The sequence below is a fragment of the Muntiacus reevesi genome, chromosome 2 (genome assembly GCF_963930625.1).
Source record: "Muntiacus reevesi chromosome 2, mMunRee1.1, whole genome shotgun sequence".
In the NCBI taxonomy this organism is placed as follows: domain Eukaryota; kingdom Metazoa; phylum Chordata; class Mammalia; order Artiodactyla; family Cervidae; genus Muntiacus; species Muntiacus reevesi.
This window is the reverse complement of record NC_089250.1, coordinates 141595269-141616082: the sequence shown is the minus strand read 5'-3', so window position 1 is coordinate 141616082 and position 20814 is coordinate 141595269. Positions and strand designations below refer to the sequence as shown.

The 20814-nt window shown below is 47.4% G+C and overlaps 2 protein-coding genes across 4 annotated transcripts in view; one reads left to right on the top strand and one right to left on the bottom strand.

Moving 5' to 3' along the window:
• Nucleotides 1–4096: 4096 nt before the first annotated feature.
• On the top strand, nucleotides 4097–12434 carry AVPI1 (arginine vasopressin induced 1). Of its 3 annotated transcripts, none has more exons than XM_065923036.1 (3): nucleotides 4097–4291; nucleotides 10630–10924; nucleotides 11868–12434. In XM_065923036.1, exons 2-3 carry the CDS (start codon nucleotides 10638–10640, stop codon nucleotides 12025–12027), a joined length of 447 nt encoding a protein of 148 aa, XP_065779108.1. In that variant the 5' UTR covers nucleotides 4097–4291; nucleotides 10630–10637; the 3' UTR covers nucleotides 12028–12434. The 3 variants fall into 3 exon arrangements, with proteins under 3 accessions (XP_065779108.1, XP_065779107.1, XP_065779106.1); XM_065923035.1 differs by having other exon boundaries at nucleotides 4107–4291; nucleotides 10527–10924; XM_065923034.1 differs by having other exon boundaries at nucleotides 4107–4291; nucleotides 10479–10924.
• A 113-nt stretch (nucleotides 12435–12547) lies between these two features.
• PI4K2A (phosphatidylinositol 4-kinase type 2 alpha) overlaps nucleotides 12548–20814 on the bottom strand; it is a 27552-nt gene continuing 19285 nt past the window's right edge. Inside the window, exons 7-9 of the mRNA XM_065923039.1 lie at nucleotides 20170–20315; nucleotides 19619–19678; nucleotides 12548–15749 (exon numbers count right to left, since the gene is read on the bottom strand). Coding sequence (XP_065779111.1) covers nucleotides 15588–15749; nucleotides 19619–19678; nucleotides 20170–20315 — 368 coding nt within the window. The 3' untranslated portion in view covers nucleotides 12548–15587. The remainder of the gene's footprint in view (nucleotides 15750–19618; nucleotides 19679–20169; nucleotides 20316–20814) is intronic.

Below are 20814 nucleotides of genomic sequence, written 5' to 3'. Positions count from 1 at the left end.
TTCTTATTTTGCTCATTGGGTTATAATCTGTTACTGTCCTATTTTATTTTGATGTTCCACATTTGGCTAATGGGAGCCCTTACAATCTGACTCCTAGTCCTTTTGACACATCCCGATCATTCTGTGAATACTTCCTTATTTTCTTGCACAAGATGTTCTAACGTCATCCTGAAGTTTCTCAGTCCCAGAGGTAGAATTAATCACTTATCCAAGGAACCCTTTGTGGAGAGTGGTATTGAGAAATTAATAACTGGTGCTAAGTGTGCTTGTTCCTCTTCAAGTGTCATTGCTTCTAGGCCCTTTCAGCAGACAGATGGGAAATGTGTATGTTTGTGTATGTTTGTGGTTATATATGTATACACATATACACATATAAACACATTTATAGCTATATTTATTCTGTATCTACTTATCTATATTTTAATTTATTATTATTTCTCTATGTGGCTGTTCTGGGTCTTAACTGTGGCACACAGAATCTTTGATCTTTAGTTGTGGCATGTGGGATCTAGTTCCCTGATCAGGGATTGAACCTGGGCCTCCTACATGGGAGTGTGAAGTCTCAGCCACTGAACCACCATGGAAGTCCTGGATGACATGAATTTGAGCAAGCTCCTGGATGCTGGTGATGGACAGGGAGGCCTGATGTGCTGCAGTCCATGGAGTCACAAAGAGTCAGACACAACTGAGCGACTGAACTGTTGGACTGAATTGTGTCCAAAATTCATATGCTGAAGCTCTAACCTGTGACTGTGTTTAGAGTAACGAATTCATTAAGGTTAAATGGGAGCATCCATAAGAGTGGAGTCTGATCTGATAAGATTAGTGTCCTTATAAGAAGAAACATCAGAGAGCCAGCTTTCTCTTTCTCATCACAGTGAGCCGGCACCGTCTGCAAGTCAGGAAGAGAGCTCTCACCAGAAACTGAGTCAGCCAGAACCTTGATCCTGGACTTCTCAGCCTCCAGAATTGTGAGAAAATAAACTTCTGTTGTTAAGTCACCCAGAGACTGTGGTATTTTGTTTTGGCCTCCCAAGTAGACTAATACAATACTGACCTTGAATGTTAAATTAACATGAGTGGTGTATTTTTTTAAAAAGATGTTTCTATAATGCACCATTTGCCTGTAGGACTTTGTTATTTTCAGTCTGTTCAGATAGTTAGTTCAGAGAAGAAAGTTGTAGTAAGTTGCTTCATGTAATGCCCTAAGCAGAAGGGCATTTTTTTTAAAAAGTTTAAAATGACCAGATCATTTATCAAGAAAAATGAAGTTGACTCAAGAGTCACACTGTTGCTTGTCAGCTGAGTGTGGAAATTCTCTCTGCTCGCTCCAGAACAGAACATTCAGCAACAACAAACCCATGGGAATAAGCCTCAACCCCACTTGGGGACCATTTGTGACTGTACAGCTGCTGGAACAACTCCTGCAGGATAGAAGAGGGTAGACGTTGAATGCTGCTTTAGTTATCTGTAGCAAGGTTTAGATTAAGCACTGTGCCTATAGCACTCACCTCATCCTCACAGCAATGCTCAGAGGTGGGTATTAATATAATGATTCCCATTTTATAGATGAGAAAATAGAGAAGCAGAGAGGTTAAGTTATTTGCCTAAAGTTAAGCAGCTAGAATCCCTTTCCTAGACTCTATTCCTCTAAAAATGAGCACCTTGCTGAGCCATATTGGAGCTCAGGGCAAAAGGGAAAATGTGCATCCCTAGATGCAATTATCAAAACATCTTTCCATTATTTTGAACCAAATGAAAAAAGTGGATTAAAGCTCTATGATTAAAAAACACAAGCCCATATAAATCTCTGTGTTGCCAATCTATTCCGACACTATTGTCAACACTCATAAATCCAATTGGCAGGGGACACAGTGGTGACCTGCCTGGGAACTGTGGGCTGACTGGAAATGACTGTTCTCGATGGACAATGAGGCAGCGTCATAAAACAAACAACATGTCTTTACATTGTGCTATGCTAAGTAGCTTCAGTCGTGTCTGACTCTGTGACAGCATAGACTATGGCCCCCCAGGCTCCTCTGTCCATGGCATTCTCCACGCAAAAGTACTGGTGTGGGTTGCCATCAAATGTCGATATTTTATTCATCATAGATATTTTGCATTAATTTTTAAAGATATCACATTAAAATATTTATCTCAGTTATGGTGTTTCTTGGTGACCCTCAAATATTTCTCCCAAGGAAATTCTACCCAATTAAGATTGTCTCACCTTAATCTGATCCCTGGTAAAACCAGGTGTTAGTCTGAATTACCCAGGACTCCATTCCCCAGAGTAGTAGTCATTCTTTCTTTCTTTAAACAGAGCCCTGTTGGGGAGTGGATACCAGAGGCATTCTGTGGATCCCAGATGTTCCACTCTTGCATGCCCACATGATTATGGAAGTGCCTCATCTTCTCAGCAGAAATACTGAATCATAAAGCTGCAATAATGGAAACTGTTCCATTGTATGGTAAGCACACAATGGTCACATGCCTGCAAAGATGTTTGGAGACACCAGATATTCTCCACCCAGCCTTAGTCACATCTGACCCAGAAACCACAAGCTCCTAATTCCTATCCTGGTACGCTCATCAGAGCTCATGGCATCAGAGTTCCTAGGCTCTCCAAGCACTAATATGCCAAGAGTTTGGCCTTCCTGTTGCTAAGAATGGGGTAGAAGGTTCAGAAGCCCAGCCTCTTGGTTTAAATGTCTGCACAGTACCCTCCTCAGCCAAGCAGCTGACTGAAAGGTTTTCCAATACTTTCTATTGAAGATGAACATTGCTGATTTCTTTGTTCTTTTCAATATTTCCACAGGGCTTCAGGGACAACAAAGAGAAACCACTGTTAAAACCCATTAAACTACAACAAAGCAATTGCCAATGTTTTTGTGCAGGACACAGAGAGGAATTGGAGACCATGGGATGAGGAAGAACAGCTCCCAAATATACCCTCCCCCTAGCCAAAGGGGACCCACAGTCCCATGTGCTGGCTCTTATTCTTACCCCCTTGCAACTCACAGAAGAGAACTCAGATGACTACAAAGGTCAGCTCTGAAGTGAAAAAGAAGTCAGGAAGACCCAGCTGCCTACTCCCAGGCTCCCTTTGTGACCATTTTTGAACCAGTGCACAAATAACTTGTCTTCCAGTGAAGCTAACAAGTACTGATCAAGGGCCTACTGGACACCCTACATCCACTCCTGCCCTCAAGCTGTAGTCAAAGTGAATTTCTATAAACACAAATTTGTCATGAGGATGAAATGAGTTAATATTTGTAAAGTCTGACTGGCATTACTGGCACATTGTAAGTGCTATAAAGTGTTTATTAAATAAACACATACAGTGCTATTCCCCACCTCTCTCTCTCTCTTGCTGACCTTACTCCAGGCCTCAATTCAAGACTTCCTCAATCAAGTTACCTCCTGGCCTTAGCCTTATCACGTGCCCTCCTCTTTTCCCAGATCCACGCCTCTTCATCTGTTCAATCTCAACGCCTCCTTCACAGGAAAATATTATTCTGTCTTCTAGGACCTCCCCAAGGGAGCTTAGGTTCCTTCATAATGTTTATCACAACTGTAATTCACAATTAAATGCTTTCAGTTTTTTAATCTTTTGCTAAGCTGTAAATTCCCCGATTTCAAGATTAGAACTCACGACATTCCAGCTTTGAAACCAAAGGTCTGACAACATCACTGACTGCCCCTTCCTCTCCCTCAAAGCTGGAGCCAGAAGACAAGTGGAGTAGAGTTCAAGGAGCTGCAGTCTGTTTGCAGAGGGCCACACGCAGCAGCAAGGAACGCGGCGCCGCGCGCACAGGCCTCGGATCTAGAGCAGGGGGGCATCCGTCACGTGTACCCGGCAGGGCCAGCGGTCGCCGCACCCCAGGGCAGGAATGCGGCCCCGCCCCCACTCCGGAGCCAGCAAAACCGCGCTCTCCTGGAGGACTGACGTCAATGACGGGGGCACCTCCGGGCGCCGCGCGAGGGTGGCCGTGGGCGGAGGGAAAGGGCTGGGAGGGCACGCCCCTCGCTGCTGCTCCGCCGCTAATTGGACCTGGGGCCCTTTCGCACTCTGATTTCGAGGCCATTGGAGAGAAGGGGGCGGAGCCGGGACACGCCCCTCGCCTCTTTACGGCCGCCGATTGGCTCACTGTGTCTCCGCGTTCGATTTTGGAAGGCTCGCCGGGAGCTCTCACCTAGGCTCGGCTGAGGATTGGTTGTTCCGGGGCTGGGGAGCGCTTTCTCCGGGGAGCCGCGGCTGCGATCGAGGTGGCCCGCCTCGGGAGGCCAGGTACGTAGGTCGGCAGCCAAGCTTTTGCTGCGGTGGAGGCGGGTGGGAGGGCTGTCAGAGCAGAGGTGTCGCTGAGACCCGAACTCCCAGGTCCAGTTAGGGCCCGTCATGCGAAGCGGCCACGTCTAAGACTCAGGGGCAGACCCGTTCCGGTGGTGTCGTCGTGTGACCTCGGCCAGGATACCCCCTCCTAAGATCTTGTCCTGTTGATGAACGCCGTCTGGTCCTCGTGAGCACCACGGCGGCAGGAAGCCCAGAGCTGCGCCCGCCCTTTAAAAGGCGTTGAAAGGGGTTGGAGTGGGCGCATCTTAACTGACCCCATCCCGATTTGAGGTCTATCGACTCTGTGCTCCTGCGTAGTGAGTAATCGTTCTAACTCCCCACGGGACCATGGAGTGCTGAGGGCACAGTCACAGTCTTGGGAGACCTGCCTCTCCATCCCTGCATCTTCCAAAACCTGCAGAAGCAGATAGCCGGTTTCAAAGCCTCCTGGGTCCTTCCTCCCGGTGAAGACTTCCTCAGCCATCTGGCAGGAACAAAAATAGCAGTGGTTGAGAGTGCGGGCGCTGGGATCAGACTAGGGTTCCTAGCCTAGTCTCATCACCTACCCATCTGTGTGACTTTGGGAAGTTACCAAACCTTTCTGGGCTCAGCTTTCTCATCTGTAAAATGGGTGTAACAACGATAGTTGCCTCCTCATAGGGGTGTTGTGAGGATTAAAGATATTACTTCTCAGTAAGTGCTGTTCTGCACTTGACAGGAAGCAAGCTTGACAGGGAGCCTCTACTGCAGGTATGATTTAAAAGTCCACAGATGAACCTATCCCCCTTTACTCTCTTCTCCCAAGAGTGAAGGCCCTTTCTGAGGGAATTTCATGACAGTAGTGAGAATGGAAATGGCAGTGATTATTTAGTCCCTGGTGGCTGAATAGCCTGTCTCCCTCCCATCAGCTTCCCTGGCAGCTCAGTGGTAAAAGAATCTGCCTGCCAGTGCAGGAGACACAGGTTCGGTCCCTGGGTCAGGGGTATCCCCTGGAGAAGGAAATGGCAACCCACTCCACTATTCTTGCCTGGGAAATCCCATGGACAGAGAAGCCTGCTGGGCTACAGTCCATGGGGTCACAAAAGAGTTAGACACGACTTAGCGATGAAACAACAGCAATAACAACTCTCTTCCATCATTCATTCATGATGTAATGTGCTGGGATAGATCCTTGGCATACTATAAAAGTATTAATCTCCCTATCCCCTAAGGGTTATTTATCCTCACCATTTGGATAATGAGGAAATTGAGGCAGGGGAAAACCAAGACCTGCCAATGTACCCAGTTATCAATGGCAGAGCCAGAATTCAGGGTTCTTGGACTCTAGAAAAGAGTTTATTCCTAGATCTAGCAGTTTATTTTCAGGTCATATCTGAGAATTAACCTGGGGAAAAGGTCCATTTTCTTTCTCTACCTTCTGGGACACAGAGTTGTAGACCAACCTGTGTCTAGTTCTCTACTGGCTGAGCTAGGCCCTGTGGGAGGCAGGACCCACATAGCCATTTGGACTGAGCCTTATGCTTGAAGGAGCCACTGATTTTGGCTGCTGTCCAGTGGGCAGGGAAACAGGCCAAGGCTACAAGTGTTGATATGGGCCTTGGGCCAGAGCCTCCAGGTTTTTTTTCTTTTTCTAAGAGGCCCTTGGCCTCCGGTTACAGATTATCATCATCACCAGTGCTATCTGAAGGGGGTGAGCTGAGCAAGTGAGGGCTCAGTTGCCACCCAGGTCATACGAGTGTGTTGTGCTTGTCATAGTTCCCTGCACCTCCCCGAGACCACAGTGTGAAAAGCTGTCTGAACTGAGCTTCATACATTACAAAGAGCGCTCAGTTGGACACCATATTTGTATACTGCAAATTCAGTGCATGGTGAGTCACTTTTTAAATATATTTCTTTGTTGGAGCTCAGCAGTTCCTTTATTGCCTATTTCAAAACAAGTTGAACTTCAATTTCAACATTTGATATTTACTTTGGGAGTTCATTTTTAAGCTAGTTTGGATCAAATTGAAGGATTTCGCAATTAGTCTTTACTCATTAGCTCACAGATCCATGCCTATCTTTTCTGTCAGCTCTAAAATGAAAGATCCATTTATAATCTTTTAATAGCCCCATGGTTTCATTTCCCAGTTTAAACAAGTGCCATTGTTCAAGTACACACTGACTTCCCTGGATTCAGGTCTTGTCCAGGAAATCAGTGGGAAAGTAACACATTGAATGAGACAGGAAATTTTTTCCTGATAGTAAATTTTCTCTTGAATCTTCTGATTCAGCTTTCTCAAAGTTTACCATCTAATCCTACTTGAAATCCACTGGTTTTTATTCCCAGCCTCACTCTGCTGTTTGAATTTCAGGGTGGGAGGCCAAGCCAAGAGTGAGGGACCTCAAAACCTGGAGCTGCCAAGGCCTCCCCGAGGTTCACGAGGATATGGTTGAGGCTTGGGGGCTCAGACTCGCCCACATGGTTCCTTGTTGGTTTGTTTGTAACTGTGTAACTGACTGCTGGAGGCAGGGCCTTGCAGCCCTGGCAGAGGTAGGTGGCTGGACCATCTGGAAAGTCAGGCTCTGAGCCATTTCCTCCCTGAGACAGCTGCTGCTATTTGATCCTATGGCCTGTCTCTCTGAAGGGCGGGTGAGGCTGCCTGAGTCTCAGAGCAGGACTATCAGCCCTTCTCCCACCGCCCAGATTGGCCTAGGAGCCTGCTCTGGGCTTGGCCATAGCCAGCCTAGGTCACTAGAATGCTTTCGAGCAGTGAGTTCTCTTTCTTCTACCAGACCCTAACCCCACAGCAGCACAACAGTGTCTGGCCTCCAAGGAAGGCTACAGAGGGCAGAAAAGGGGAGTTCCCTGGCACCTAACTATACAGACCTGTCCACACATGTTGCTTCTGGGCCCTGGCAAACAAGCTAACTCATCTCCACTTCCGTGTGGACCTAGCCTTGCCATGGAATCATTGACTCTCAACACCAGCACACGCCCCGGAGACTATACGAATAAACCCTTCCTTTCAGCTCTAAGGAAGACAGGCCCACAGAGGCCATGTGAAGTCCCTGAGGTCTCAGCCAGTGAGTGGCAGCACGTGGGCTCAAAGCTAGTCCTTTGACTCAGAAGCCAGAGCTCTGTGCAATTCCAGGTTTCTTCTGTGGAGGCTGGGGCTCTTCCCCTTCAGAGTGCCATGGGTTCACGGCTTCAAGGCTGGGGCAGCCTGTCACCCTGTAAACAGCTTTGGCGCTACTGAAGATTAAAACAAATTCCACACCCCAACTCTTGCCTGGGGTGTGGGACATTCATTCTTCTTCCCTTTCTACTGGCGAGTTTTCCCCTACATGAATTAGAAAAGAATAGTGAAACAGTCTTCATAGAAATAGTGGGAAGAAATGTGCTTTGAGCTGCCAGGCTGTGGGGGCAACTTGGTGATTCAAAAGCTTGGGCCGCGGTCACTTAGCGTAGGCCTCACCTGAGCCTAGGGCTCAGGGTTATGTATTTCAGCTCCTCTTTAGTCCCCTGTGAATGGCAATGAGGTTAACAGTGCCTGATTCCTAACAATGGTTTTGAGGATGAAATGATATCATGCACGTTGCTGATTCAGAATAAACACCCCCGGCGTGCGTGCTTAGTCGCTTCAGTCATGTCCGACACTTTGCCACCCTTCGGACTTGTAACCCACCAGGCTCCTCTGTCCATGGGATTCTCCAAGCAAGATTACTGGCATGGGTTTCCATGCCCTCCTCCAGGGGATCTCCCTGACTCAAGGATCGAACCTGTGTCTCTTATGTCTCCTGCACTGGCAGGAGGTTTCTTTACCACTAGTGCCACCTGGAAAGACAAACACCCCATAGTAGTTAGCTTTTATTTCTCTTTATCAGCCTGAAAGTGTGACTTGGTGACTGTTGTTTTCTGGTCACAGTATATCTGTATCATCCAGCTCTGGAGGTTGAATTACCACACATATTAGGTCTTAACTGGTTTCCCATAATTGTGCCTACAGAGAGGCAGATTTTTAAATTCCAGATAAAAAGCACAATTTTTTTTTGAAATTAATTTATCTGAAAGTCTTCTGCAGGTTTATTTTAGCTACTAAATCTTTTCAAAAGAGAGAGCAGTTTATGATAGAAACTGGGACAGGGTGAGTGTAGAAATTATTACAAAGAGGGTGGCTACTGAGGTGAGGAGGAGGGAAGGCCAGGGCAAGGGAGTGTGGGGAACAGTCATATCTGAGGAGTCTGAATGGGAGGGAGAGATGGCTCAAATTCTCAAGAGCATCAAAGGCAGGTGAGAGTAAAGGTTACGTCTGCAGGTGGATAAGTTGAGGATAGGAAGCTGGTAATGCTCTCATTTATATGATTCTGATCTTTTGTACTTTTTCCAGTTGAGTATGTACATTTTTTATTTAAATTTATTTCAAATTTGATTTCTCCTTTTTAAGCTGGCTGCTGGTTGACAGATATCTCTGTAATTAACTGTGTAGTGGGGTCTGACTTAGCAACCAAGCCTTCCTCGTTAGGCTCAGGACTGTGCAGGGAGAAGGGAGCACAGGCAAGGCCTTCAGCTGGCTCAGGCCAGACTGCTCAGAGGAAAAGGAGGGTCCACATTACACCCCTGACCTAAGTGAAAAAGTCCAGAAGGCCAAGAAGAGGGGCGTTTGCATTTATTTAGCTCTCACTGGAGACCTGATACACACTAGACCCATTTAATCCTTACAGTAATCCTGAGAAGTGGTTATTAGCCCCATTTTCTAGTTGAGCAAACAGGCCCAGGGAGATTGAGTAACTTGCCTAAGGTCACAACCAGGAAGAGCTTGGGTGTGTTAGTTGTTCAGTCGTGTCCGACTCTTTGCAACCCACAGACTGTAGCCTGCCAGGCTCCTCTGTCCATGGAATTCTCCAGGCAAGAATACTGGACTGGGTTGCCATTACCTTCTCCAGGGGATCTTCCCGACCCAAGGATTGAACCCTGGTCTCCCGCACTGTGGGCAGATTCTTTACCATCTGAGCTAACTGGGAAGCCCGGCACAGCTAGGACTCAAAGCCAGTTCTATGTAATGCCAAGTCTTTGCTCTTCCTGGTCTCCAGTCTATTTTCCAATCCCATAGCCATTTCAGGCTGTAGTGAAGACAAGGATAAGGTGGGTAAGCCTCTTATCCCTTTACCATTCAAGGAAAACTACATAGAACTCAGATAATTCCGTTTTCATTTCTTGCATATGGGGTGGGGTGTGGCACTGACCCGAGCCTAACTTTTATTGAACTTATCATAGATTTCAGCCTCTGCGCTGAGACGATATTTCAATACTGTAGCCCCTTCTGCCCCTACCTTTCTCTCTGTGGTTCTTCGGACTGTGGTTAGATCTGATTGGTCTACTTCATGCTGTTTAACTAAATTATATGGACTTGTTTAACTAAATTACATGGGGGAGGGGGGGAACGCTCATCCCGCCCCCCACCCAGGAGCTTGAAAATAGAAGACAGGATGCTATTCTCAGTGTTACAGATGGAAAAGCAGACTGGTGGGACATCTTGCATAGTCTTAATGCTTTCTGTGTCTTCACTCGGTCCTCACAGCAACTCTAAGAAGTAGGTACTTGTATGACTGATTAAGTTTACACGGGAGGCAGTGGACACGAGGAGGGTCACCTAGCCAATCAGTGGTAGAGGCGGCCAGAAGCCAGATTCCTGCCTGTGAAGCCCAAGGCCACAGCCCCTCTCTTGCCTCTGTGCCACAGAGCTGGGGTCTCAGGATCAGAATATTCTTCTTCAGTTTCCTCACCTGTGACTTGAGGAGGTTAAAAAGTATCTACCTCCTAGGATAGTTGTGTTCGTCCATGATTCAACGATGTTATGTGAGTACAGCTGTTACGGGGGTACCTGCGACCTGAGTGCTTAAGACATTTCAGCTGCTGCTGCTACGGCTGTTATCACTTGGGCCTGGGGTCTGTGTGGACTCTGGAGCCAGAGAGACTTTGCCTCTGCTTCAGGCTATGCACTTACATATGGCTTTGTGCCCATGAGAAAGTCATTTAACATCTGAGGTGTGCATCTTCATCTCTAAATGGAGATATACAATCCTCACCTTCTGTGACCCGTAAGTTAATACATAGGTCAGGCACGTAAACACTGTAAAGTCTGACTATCGTTATTATTTCCCCAAGGTGTCCTGGGAAATCAGTGATTTTAAGTCAAGACTTACTCCATTTCAGCTACCGGAGAATAGAAACACCAGAAGCCCTTGTGTTGGTCAAGACCCCCAGGCTTGGGAAGGGCCCACTGAGCTGCTGACGTCCCTCCCTGCTCCTTCCTCAGCACCCAGGATGGGTACCCCTGCCTCTGTGGTCAGCGAGCCACCCCCCTGGCGAGCCCCCCCGGAGGCCCGGGGCCGCAAGCAGGCCGCGGCCAACATCTTCCAGGATGCCGAGCTGCTGCAGATCCAGGGCCTGTTTCAGCGCAGTGGGGACCAGCTGGCCGAGGAACGGGCACAGATCGTCTGGGAGTATGCAGGGGACCATCGTGTGGCCGAGGCCTTGAAGAGGCTGCGCAGGAAGAGGCCCCCTCGGCAGAAGCCCCTGGGCCCCTCGGTACACCACTGCAGCCGGCTCAGGTAGGCCATGGAGCATGACAGGCCCGCTCCTCCGTTTCCCGGCTGGTGTGGCCTGGAGCCACTCACCTGGCCTCCCCATGAAGTACCTGCCATTGGGGTTGTTGCCAGGCCTACACAGTGCCTACCGTGGGGTTGGCACTTAGAGACTGTCACTGCTGGAGTCACCCAGGACCCTGTGAACTCCCGTGGGAAGGGGTGCCTGGGTCCACCCGGTGCCACATTTCACAGTGATTCTGAACCAGGAGCGAGGGAGGGACTGTGGTTTGGAAGGGGAACAAAAAAATCCTGTTTACCTGTTGTTGAACAGGTAACATTCAAAAGTAAGCTGGGTGATAACCTGAGCTGTGGGACTGCTGAGAACATAGCATAGAAGGGTACCATAGAGGCATCAAAGGTTAAAAACTGTGGAGAAACTTCACCTGAAATTTACTGCAGTCCTTCACCTCTTTGCTTAGGTCGCTGCCCACTCAGGAACAGCAAGCCCCCAAGAGACCAAGCTGAACCACAGAGGTGGCCTAAGCAGTCACTCTGTGTTACGCTCTGGGCCCACAGTCAGAACATTAGAGCTGAACAGGCCTTCAGAGGTCATCAGGGCCAGGGCAGCAGATCAGCTTTGTTGCTCCTATGAATTTCAGTTGATCAGTAATCCCTGCTGGAATCATCTTAAGAAGGGCTACTTGCCCTCTGGTCTTGTATCAGGACAGGATGAGGAGGGTGGAGAAACACAGTGTCACACCCCCTGATCTAGTCCAACTCCCTTTACAGAAAAGCAGTCTGAAAGCTTTGCCTTGTCAGGCAACTCTCTGGGGGCAGAGATGAGACCAGAGCCCTGGTCTCATTTGGCTCCGAACAGTGTGCTTTAATAGTTCATCATGACCAAAACCTCTTCAGCCCCTGTTCTGTCTTCCCCATCGATGTTGGCTTAACATGACTGTCCCCGCAGAACTGCAGAGCGCTGTGCTCCACCAGCCGAACCACAGAGCAGCGCCACGGAGTCAGCTTCCAGGGAGCAGCATGTGAACTCTAGGAGGACCAGTGCCCGGATCCGCCGGAACTGGAGGAAGCCAGGACCCACAAGCTACCTCCATCAGATCAGACACTGAGCCGGGGATTGGGCTGGGGCCGGCTGTATCTTCCCCAGGATTCACAGAGACTTTTGCCAAAGGGCTGGGGAAGGCAAAGAAGAAAGAGACAGCCTCACAACAGCCTCACTGCTGCCACTGGCCTGCTTGGGGCAGAACAGGCCCGGAAGCTTCCCCTGAGCTGTTACAGGGGACCCACTCCTCACCAGACTGAGGAAAACAGTGCCTCAGCCCTTCTCAGTTTAACACTATGCCTGGGCTGCAGGATAGTTCCCTGGGAGTCAAGCGACAGGCACTCTGACGCAGCATCCCACTACTCCTGCTACAACTGTGGCCCATGGTCCAGCAGCTCGTCCCACACCCCTGCCCCTTCAGGCCAACACAGGAAAAACGTAGTTCGTGGCAAAATAAAACCATGTGCATTGAGAGTTATGCGAGTCTGTCACGCAAGGGGAAGATCTGGAAATGGACACTCTGGAGCCGGGGGTGAGGCTCGGGTTCACTGCAGGGAGGAGGCAGCTCCCAGGAAGGAGAAAATAGGGCTGGCCTCCTGGTCCAAGGAGAGGAGAAGGGTCTTTGGCCCCTCACCAGCTCCTAATACAATCAGAGCTGCGTAGTGGGCAGCGGGCCCTGGGTGGGATGAGTGCAGTCAACGCAGTGGGTACTAGCTTCTCAGCTGTCCTCTTTACCCCTGTGGGCACCATTCATGCCTTTTGTGTTACTGAAGTTTCCTGAAAACCCGTGAGGTGAGGAATTCTGGCTGCTCTTCTGGCTTTGGCTCAAAAGAAACCATTAGCATTTAGCTTCCCTCACACCCCTCCTATCTGCTTGATTATCCTCAGGGTTCAAATCCAGGTGGACAGGGATATACACACAGAGCAGGGCTGCCCTCTTGTGGCCAAGAAGCAATGCCAGTCCACATTCCTTATCCCAACCCCTTGGGGAAAGATGATTTTGGAATTTAGAATTATTTCATCTTTTAGAAAGTAGACATTGCAAAAACTGTAAAACCCCTATCGAAGGAACATCTCAAAACAAAACACTAATATTTCTGCAAGAAATATTCATAGTAAGAAATATATATGGTGATTATAAACAGCTTTGCATCAGTCAATGTAGGTTCAGGTCAGGTGTTGATATCACATGAGTTAAAACCATATTTTGGGAAATGAGAACCTGTACCTTCTTCTACTAGAGGAAAATATATTCAAGAGCCATATCTCAGCAATTCCATGGCAACACAGTGTTCTCTGTCCTTAAAAAGGCTTCCTACCTTGTCTTCTTTCCACCAAAGAAAGCTAGACAAAAAAGGTCGGAATTGGACTTGTTATTCATACATTTGCATTGATTTAAATACATTACATATACAATTTCTACAGTGCATTAGAAGAACAATACAGAGGCAGCAGCACTCTCACAGCCCAGCCTCCACTCCCTGACACTGGGAGATGGGACGATGGCTGGCAGAGGGCTGGGCCGGGCAGCTCTGTGAGGGCCACCCAAAAGCCTGCCCTGGCACTCAGAGCCCAGGCTCTCCCAAAGTCCACATTCAAGGCAACCTGAGTACAGGCTTCAAGGAGAACAGATGTGGGCCAGGAAAGGATGCCCCGCACTTTCACCTGCCAGGACTGGGACCAGCTCCCTCTTACATTGGACCCAATTTCCTTTGCATCCCAGAGCTGGTCTGGCTGAGGGCAACGTGCAGATCTCCTCAGTGGGAGAAGCAACCAGCCCTTTAGACCGCTCAAGCCCACTCCACCCCAGGTGGGGCAATTCAACAACACGTTTATAAACAGCTGTCTGTGGAGAGCTAAATATACCCTGGTCCCCTCCAGCCTCTGGGAGCCCTGCTGCTCCCAAGTTCTCACAAACATGGTCCCCAAGGCCAAAGTCCAGGTCAGCTCCATGGGATTGTCAGGGCTGGGGCCGGCGGGGAGCAGTGCCTCTGTCCACAGGGCGTGCACACCCAGCTCCAGAGACTCTTCTGTTGGCGGGGTGGAAGCCCAGGATAAGCTGGCTCCTGGGGGCTGTATTGGAAGGGGACCAGCCTAGCCCAGCTGACGAGAGGGCTGCACACCTCCGCTCTGCTCTCTGCAATAGCGGGAGCTAAGGAAGCAGAGGGAACACGGCAACAGTCCCCACTCCTTTTCTTTGGTTGGTTTTCAAACTTTCAAAATAGTTTCTTTCCAAGGCTGACTGACCAATTGCAGGGTGCCAGAAACCTGAACCGCCCAGGGCTGCCCCATAGCCACGGGTGGCACCCTCTGTGCTCCCCACTGAGGCCATTCTTTGCTTTGGTGCAGAAAGGGCTCGGACAGCTGGTGAGGGGGAGAGCTGAGGGGAAAGAGACGTGGAAGCAAGAGGATGCACACTGGGCCGGGCAGGCACTGGGGACAGTGGGAATGCCTCTCTCCTTGGGGCCCCACCTTTCTCGAGAAGCCATAGAAAAATTGGCCTGGAACAAGAAGTCAGGGAGGAAAAGGAAGCTGCTAATTAGGAGGCAGAATACAAGTCTCATTGCCTCCACCCAGCAGCAGTGGTACCACAAAAAGAAACCCAAGGACTTAATATCCTGTCCTCTCATGAGCTAGACCCACCCTAGAACCCTCACCAAGAGACACTCCAGAACCCAGAACTGAACCTATCAAGTGAAAAGAGTTGAGAAAAAACATCAAAAACAACAGGAACAAATCAGAAGACTGGGAAAGTCTGTCATCTCTGGTTAGGGCCAAGGACTAAGGGAGCAAGGAGGGGGTAAGCCCACCCACAGACCATCACAGCTCCCAGCATATACTTAGTGGTATGGATCATGTTCCCATGCTGGGGAGGTAACTTCCTCCCTCCTGCCTTTGCCTGAGTGATAAACAACCTACAGTCCTGGCCTAGAGGGGCTGGGTCCCCAGAGGGGAAGGGAGCAGAGGTGATCTAGACAATCACTGTACAACTGCTGGGAGTCCCAGAGCAGATGTTCCCCCACTGTGAAAATCGTGTCTGGAGTCAACCTATCGCACTGGTGGGAGGAAGACGGAAAGAAGACTTGGCAAGACACAAAAGGGAAGTGTGGCTTCTGTCTGTCCCGGCACTGCAAGTCACCCAGCTGCCTTGGTTTGCACAGTAAGGAACTGTGAGACACCTGGATGTTTGGGTCCATGCACATTTAGGTCTGGATCAGGTTTTGCTATGAGAGGGTCTGGGATTCTACCTGGGTTTTGCTACTAGTACTGAAATATGTATTTGTATTTTTTCTGATGCAGAATATAACAAGGAATAGCAACAGAGCAGGGTGTCCAGGAGGGAAGGGACTTTCCCAGCCTGCCCCCAGGAGATGCTCCTTTCCCGGCATCCGGACGGCTTGCGTGGAGCGCCAGCCCTCCCCAGCACTCAGGAGGGCTCACAGCACACACTGTCCCTCTGCGCATGCTTCTCCCCGGGCCTGGGAAAGCTCGAGGGGGTGGTGAGCAGAGAGGGAGGGCTCTTAAGGGCACTGATCTCCACCGGCTTCTCTGGCTTTCTTGCAACCCGCTCCCCAGGCTTCCTCCCAGCCCAAGTCTCAGACAATATGCGTTTGTCTGCCTCTGGGGCTACCACCAGGAAAAGAACGGCTTCCGACTCTGAAAGCTCTGTGTGTAGGACTCGCTAGAAGATCGCTGGTGGGAACGGGCCGTCTCAACAATCACAGGTGGCATCTGGACGAGGTGCAGGGGACACTTGTTGTCTTTCAGGGCCTGGGTCAGATTTAGGATCTGCAGGGGGGAAATGAGATCAGTGAGAGCAGTGCCTAGGCATCCTGGTCTGCCTCTGAAGGGAGACCTGCAGGCAGAGTGCTCCTATAAATCAATACAAAAATAAACCATACACTAGTGGAAAACTGTACCAATAGGCTATTTACGAAAATAAGAATATAAGAGGACAATACACAGAAAATGGAAACCTCTCTACCTTTTTAAAAAATATAAATGAAAATACCTCCTCTTTTTCGCCTGTCTAGTTAGTAAAGATACAGAAGAAGATAACGACTCAGAGTTGGGGAATGTTCAGATCGTGGGACAGTTTTTCAGAAAGGCAAGTGGACCATAAAGGCTTAAAAGTGGACAAGTCCTCTGACTCAGCAACTTCATTTTTAAGGATTAAGGGAATAATCATTGACATGCACAAAACACTTAAGTTTCAATCAATACAGTGCAGTATTGTTTATAACTGAAAATTATACAAATGCCCGAGAGCACGGGATCAGTTAATAATTTAAGGGATTAGAAACAAGCAATTAAAAAACATATTCTGCTGGCATGGAAAACTGATCACAATGTCTTGGACAGAAAAGAAAGGAGATAAGGAACCAGTATTAGTGTGACCCCCACCTTTATTTTCTAAAATCCTATTTTCTTATCTACAGAGGAAAAAAAGTCTTAAAGGTTGGCAGTGATTATTTTTGGGTCAAGAAAGGTGACCTAGAGATAGAGTGATTTTAGTTTATCCTTATTTTCTGATTTTCCTACAAAGACTATGTATTTAAAAAATAAAAGCCATTTCAGTTGATCTTTACCTCTCATGCTGTCATCTTTTTTTTAATAAATTTTTACTTTAGAATAATTTTACACCTACAGAAAAGTTACAAAGATATGTACCATTTACCCAAGTTCTCCTAATTTGATCATCTTCTATAACCATGGTACCTTTCCTAACACTAGGAAATCAACATTGGAACATTAGTATTAACCACACTCCAGATTTGATTCGGATTTCACTAGCTTTTCCAGTACTGTTCTTTTTCTGTTCCATGATACCACCGTATGTTTGGCTCCTCACAAATTTTTGTCCGTATTTTACAGATATTTCAGACACGTGAACAGAGGAACACACTTCTTTTCCCTGTCACAATTAGTCACCACCGTGTATCTTCTTGGGTAGGAAAGAACAAAAGCTGAAGTGGTCCTACCACAGCCTTTAAACCACTGGATGCTGAAGATTTTCACAGCCAGGCCAGAGACACACGAGAGAGGTGGCTGGGCGGCTGCCCCAGTCACACAGACGCAGCCTTGAGCCATGACAAGCCTTGACCTACAGATGCTACCCTCAAGAGGCAGAGGTTCACCTGGAACAGAGGGCAGAAGTGGATCCTACCAGAAATGAGTTCCTTTTTAACCTCGCTGTTTTGGTATTTATCAGCACCCTACATGGCTTCAAAGAGCCTTGAGTACAAGATCAGGGCAGAGAACTAAGAGGTTCAAACGGAATTAAAGTGCACCATGCCGTGCACTGGGAAGGCCCAGAGGAATCGGGTGGAAAGGGAGGTGGGAGGGGGGATTGGGATGGGGAATACGTGTAACTCTATGGCTGATTCATATCAATGTATGACAAAACCCACTGAAAAAAAAAAAAATAATAATAAATAAATAAATAAATAAATAAATAAAAATAAAGTGCACCATGCCGGAGACCATCCAGCTTATGACACAGGACTTTGGCTGGCTCTTCTTCGGGTTAGAAGCCACCTTTCAAGCACATTTAAGTCTCTGGGGTAAAATGTCAAACTGTCTACAACTTACTTCCAAAAGATTTGGCCAAATGCAAACATACAAAATCTATCTATCTAGGGAGAGAGACAAATTATAAAAGAGATAAAATTATACAGATGTATAGGTAATACTCAGATAGATAATATTTAGAGATATGAGAATAAGCAAACGTGACTAATTAAATGTAATGACTGGTGAGTCTAGATGGCTCCCCTCTTTCAATTTTACTGAGGTTTGAAATGTTCCTAATTTAAAAGTTGAAGAAAAATTTATAGCAGGTACATAATGCCAAAAGAGAATACTGTCTTTGAAGATGTTATCTAAAGTAGCTTTCCCTCAGACCCTGCATTCTTTATCTAACATCTGGTTAGAAGCCTTCATGGTGAGTAACAACCCTATCACCCGAGTCCACCTCTCCTGGGTTTCCCATTCTTCCCCTTTGGCTCCCGGCCACTGTACAGTCTACTCCATGATTGCGGCTCAGGTAGATAGAAGGGGGTGCATTCCTTTTACCCACGTGCTAGGAGGGGGAGCTAGACACTCATCCATGACTCACCCTGACAGTTTCAGAGGTAGGCACTCTAGGTTGTAAAATGCCACATGCTCTCAAAGGACATTAAGGGCACATGATGGAAAGAAAGTTAAAATGGATCTCTCTCAACCCCCGCCCCTCTGCCTTTTGCCACTCTAGTCAATGGCCTTAACTAAATATAAGAAGAGGAAAGTTGCTATGATGTTAAATATAACAAGAGGAAAGTTGCTATGATGTTCGCAAGAGATTGGGAAGGGATTAGAGAAGACAGTACAATAGGGACAGAGGTAAAATCTATACAAACTAGAGAAGAAGCTTGTTCCTTTACGCTGAGTTTCACAATACCAGAGTATGTCACATGGTTTTTAAGATTTCTAACAATTCTGCCAGTCTAACCGGGCCTTTATATTATTTGGGAAATGTAGGAAGACTACATTATGGTATTCAGGCAGCTCTAATAACTACAGCTATTAAATCCTCTGTCTGTCCCATTTCTAGAGAAAATGGGTTTGGTAAGCTCAAGAGTTGCCCTCATCAGAAGCCTTTTGCTAAACAGAAGAAAGAGATTAAGTGGATAGTTATGACTGAGAAAAGCTTCCTGTCCTTCAAAGATGTGAGGAGCTGTATACAAAACCCTAATATATTGAGTACTTCAATATACCAGCACTACTCCAACTGTTTCCAATCACTGATCTCATAATAACCCTATGAGATAGGTGCTGTTATTAATCCCATGTTACAGATGGAGAAACTATAAAGGAGGAGAGATTAAGTAACTTGACTGAGACCTCATAGCTAATAAACGGCAGAGTCAGGCTTCAAATCACATACCCTGATCAGTTTGTGCCCTAACTGCTAGGCTATTCCAGCTGTCTTTAAGATTTCAAAGTGATAAGCAGAATGTCAGTGTCCATGAGCTTTTAGGAAATTTTCAAGCTATTCTTTGCTCTACTATGGAAGATCAACAATGCCTTGGTGGTTTCCTTGGTTCTCTCTGAAGATGAAGGGGAGAAAGAAGAAATAATGTGGCTTGTAACTATAACAACAAAAATTATAACCATGATCAGCATGAGTGCTTACCATGTGCCAGGCATGGTTTTTACTAAACACTTGGTACATATAATCTTATGTCGTTCTCTGACCAGCTCTGCAAAGAATGGCAACTGTCCTACTTTATAAAAAGGAAGCAGAAGCTCCTGCCCAAGGCCATGGTGCTGGACGCAGCAGTCTGACTCCAGAGCCTAGCTCTTAACCACCAGGGCTTACAGCTGCCTTGAGCACCTTGAGGACCCAGACCACCAGCTAAATCCACCAATGAACTATCAAGCAAGTGGCACAGAACAAAGCACATAGTAGGTGCTTCACCAAGTGCTTGATACCATGGAAAAGGTGGAAGATCTGGGACGGCTACCCTTCCTCTCAGGTGTTAAGACAGAGTCATAAGCATGGATGGCACAGACTAAAATGGTTGTGAGATATGACATTTACACACTCACTCAACATGAGCATGTGACCCTCTCAGAGAGACCCCGGGGATGACACCGGGAGGATGTCTCAGGCTTACCTGCCCCCGCATGACAGCAATCTGCTTATGGAACTGGCCCCTATCGAAACCAGGATCTTTCTGCAAAAGAAGGGCAGAAGGAGATACAAACTGCATGAATGCCTCAGAAGAACCCATTTCCCTCCCCCAACTAGAAGCTTTCTAACAAAGAAAACCCTCAGGAGGCTTAGTGATGTTCACCCCAACCCCAATGACTCCCTGTTTCACAGACAGGAAAATAGAGAACAAGTAACCATCTTGTCCTCAGTTTCATGACTAACTCTGAAGAACTCCAGGCTCTGGGGCTCCATTTGAGAAGGAGAGTTCTATAGACACACTGCAGCCACATGGTGCACAGGACACAAACCGGTGTGATTCAGCCCAGTTGCCAACTGTTTCCAAACCAACCCAAACTAGGTCCTGCTGTCCACGGGAGGAAACCTTGCTCTCCACTGGCTAACACAAGCCAAAGGGTGTTTCCATTCTATCTTGGCTTGTATCAGGACCAATTAGGAAAACCGCTGGAATTCTTTCTTCCATATGGTTTTAAGGCTAAGGTTCCCAGGGCTAACCTTGAAGAGTTCATACAGATCCTCCTCCAAGTCCTTGACAAAGTTAGGGTCTGATATCTTTGGAAGAATCAGATCTTTAATCTCCTGAGAGAACTGGACTTTTGCCTGGGGCAACCAGGCCCAGTAAAAAGGATCTGAAAAGAAGAAAAGTCAAAAGCTGGTGTTGAAAAAGTCTCTGTCCATCTATGTCCTCCACCTATAAGAGCAAGGGTAAAGCTGGATATCCCTCTTATTTGAAATACAACAGAAAATTAAAGTTACAGGGGTTGCTAACCCTAAAGGTTAAACAGTTAAGTGGAGAAACCAGGATTCAAACCCAGGTCTGTCTAATCCCTGAGCCTGTGCTCTTTCCCAGACATTATATGACTTTTCTTTTTTTTTTTTTAATTTTTATTTTTCAGTGGGTTTTGTCATACATTGATATGAATCAGCCATAGAGTTACACGTATTCCCCATCCCGGTCCCCCATCCCACCTCCCTCTCCACCCGATTCCTCTGGATCTTCCCAGCCCACCAGGCCCGAGCTATATGACTTTTCAAGATGCAAGCCTATCTAGAAGCAATTATCAATGTTTGCCACTGAAACATTGAGACGCTCCTTCTCAAAAGACAGACAGGTACTGCAAAGTGACTAGTGGAACCCCT

Coding starts and splice junctions, on each gene's coding strand:
- AVPI1 (XM_065923036.1), top strand. CDS start 10,638: ATGGGTACCCCTGCCTCTGTGGTCAGCGAGCCACCCCCCTGGCGAGCC. Junction 10,925..11,867: donor CACCACTGCAGCCGGCTCAG/GTAGGCCATGGA, acceptor CTGTCCCCGCAG/AACTGCAGAGCGCTGTGCTC.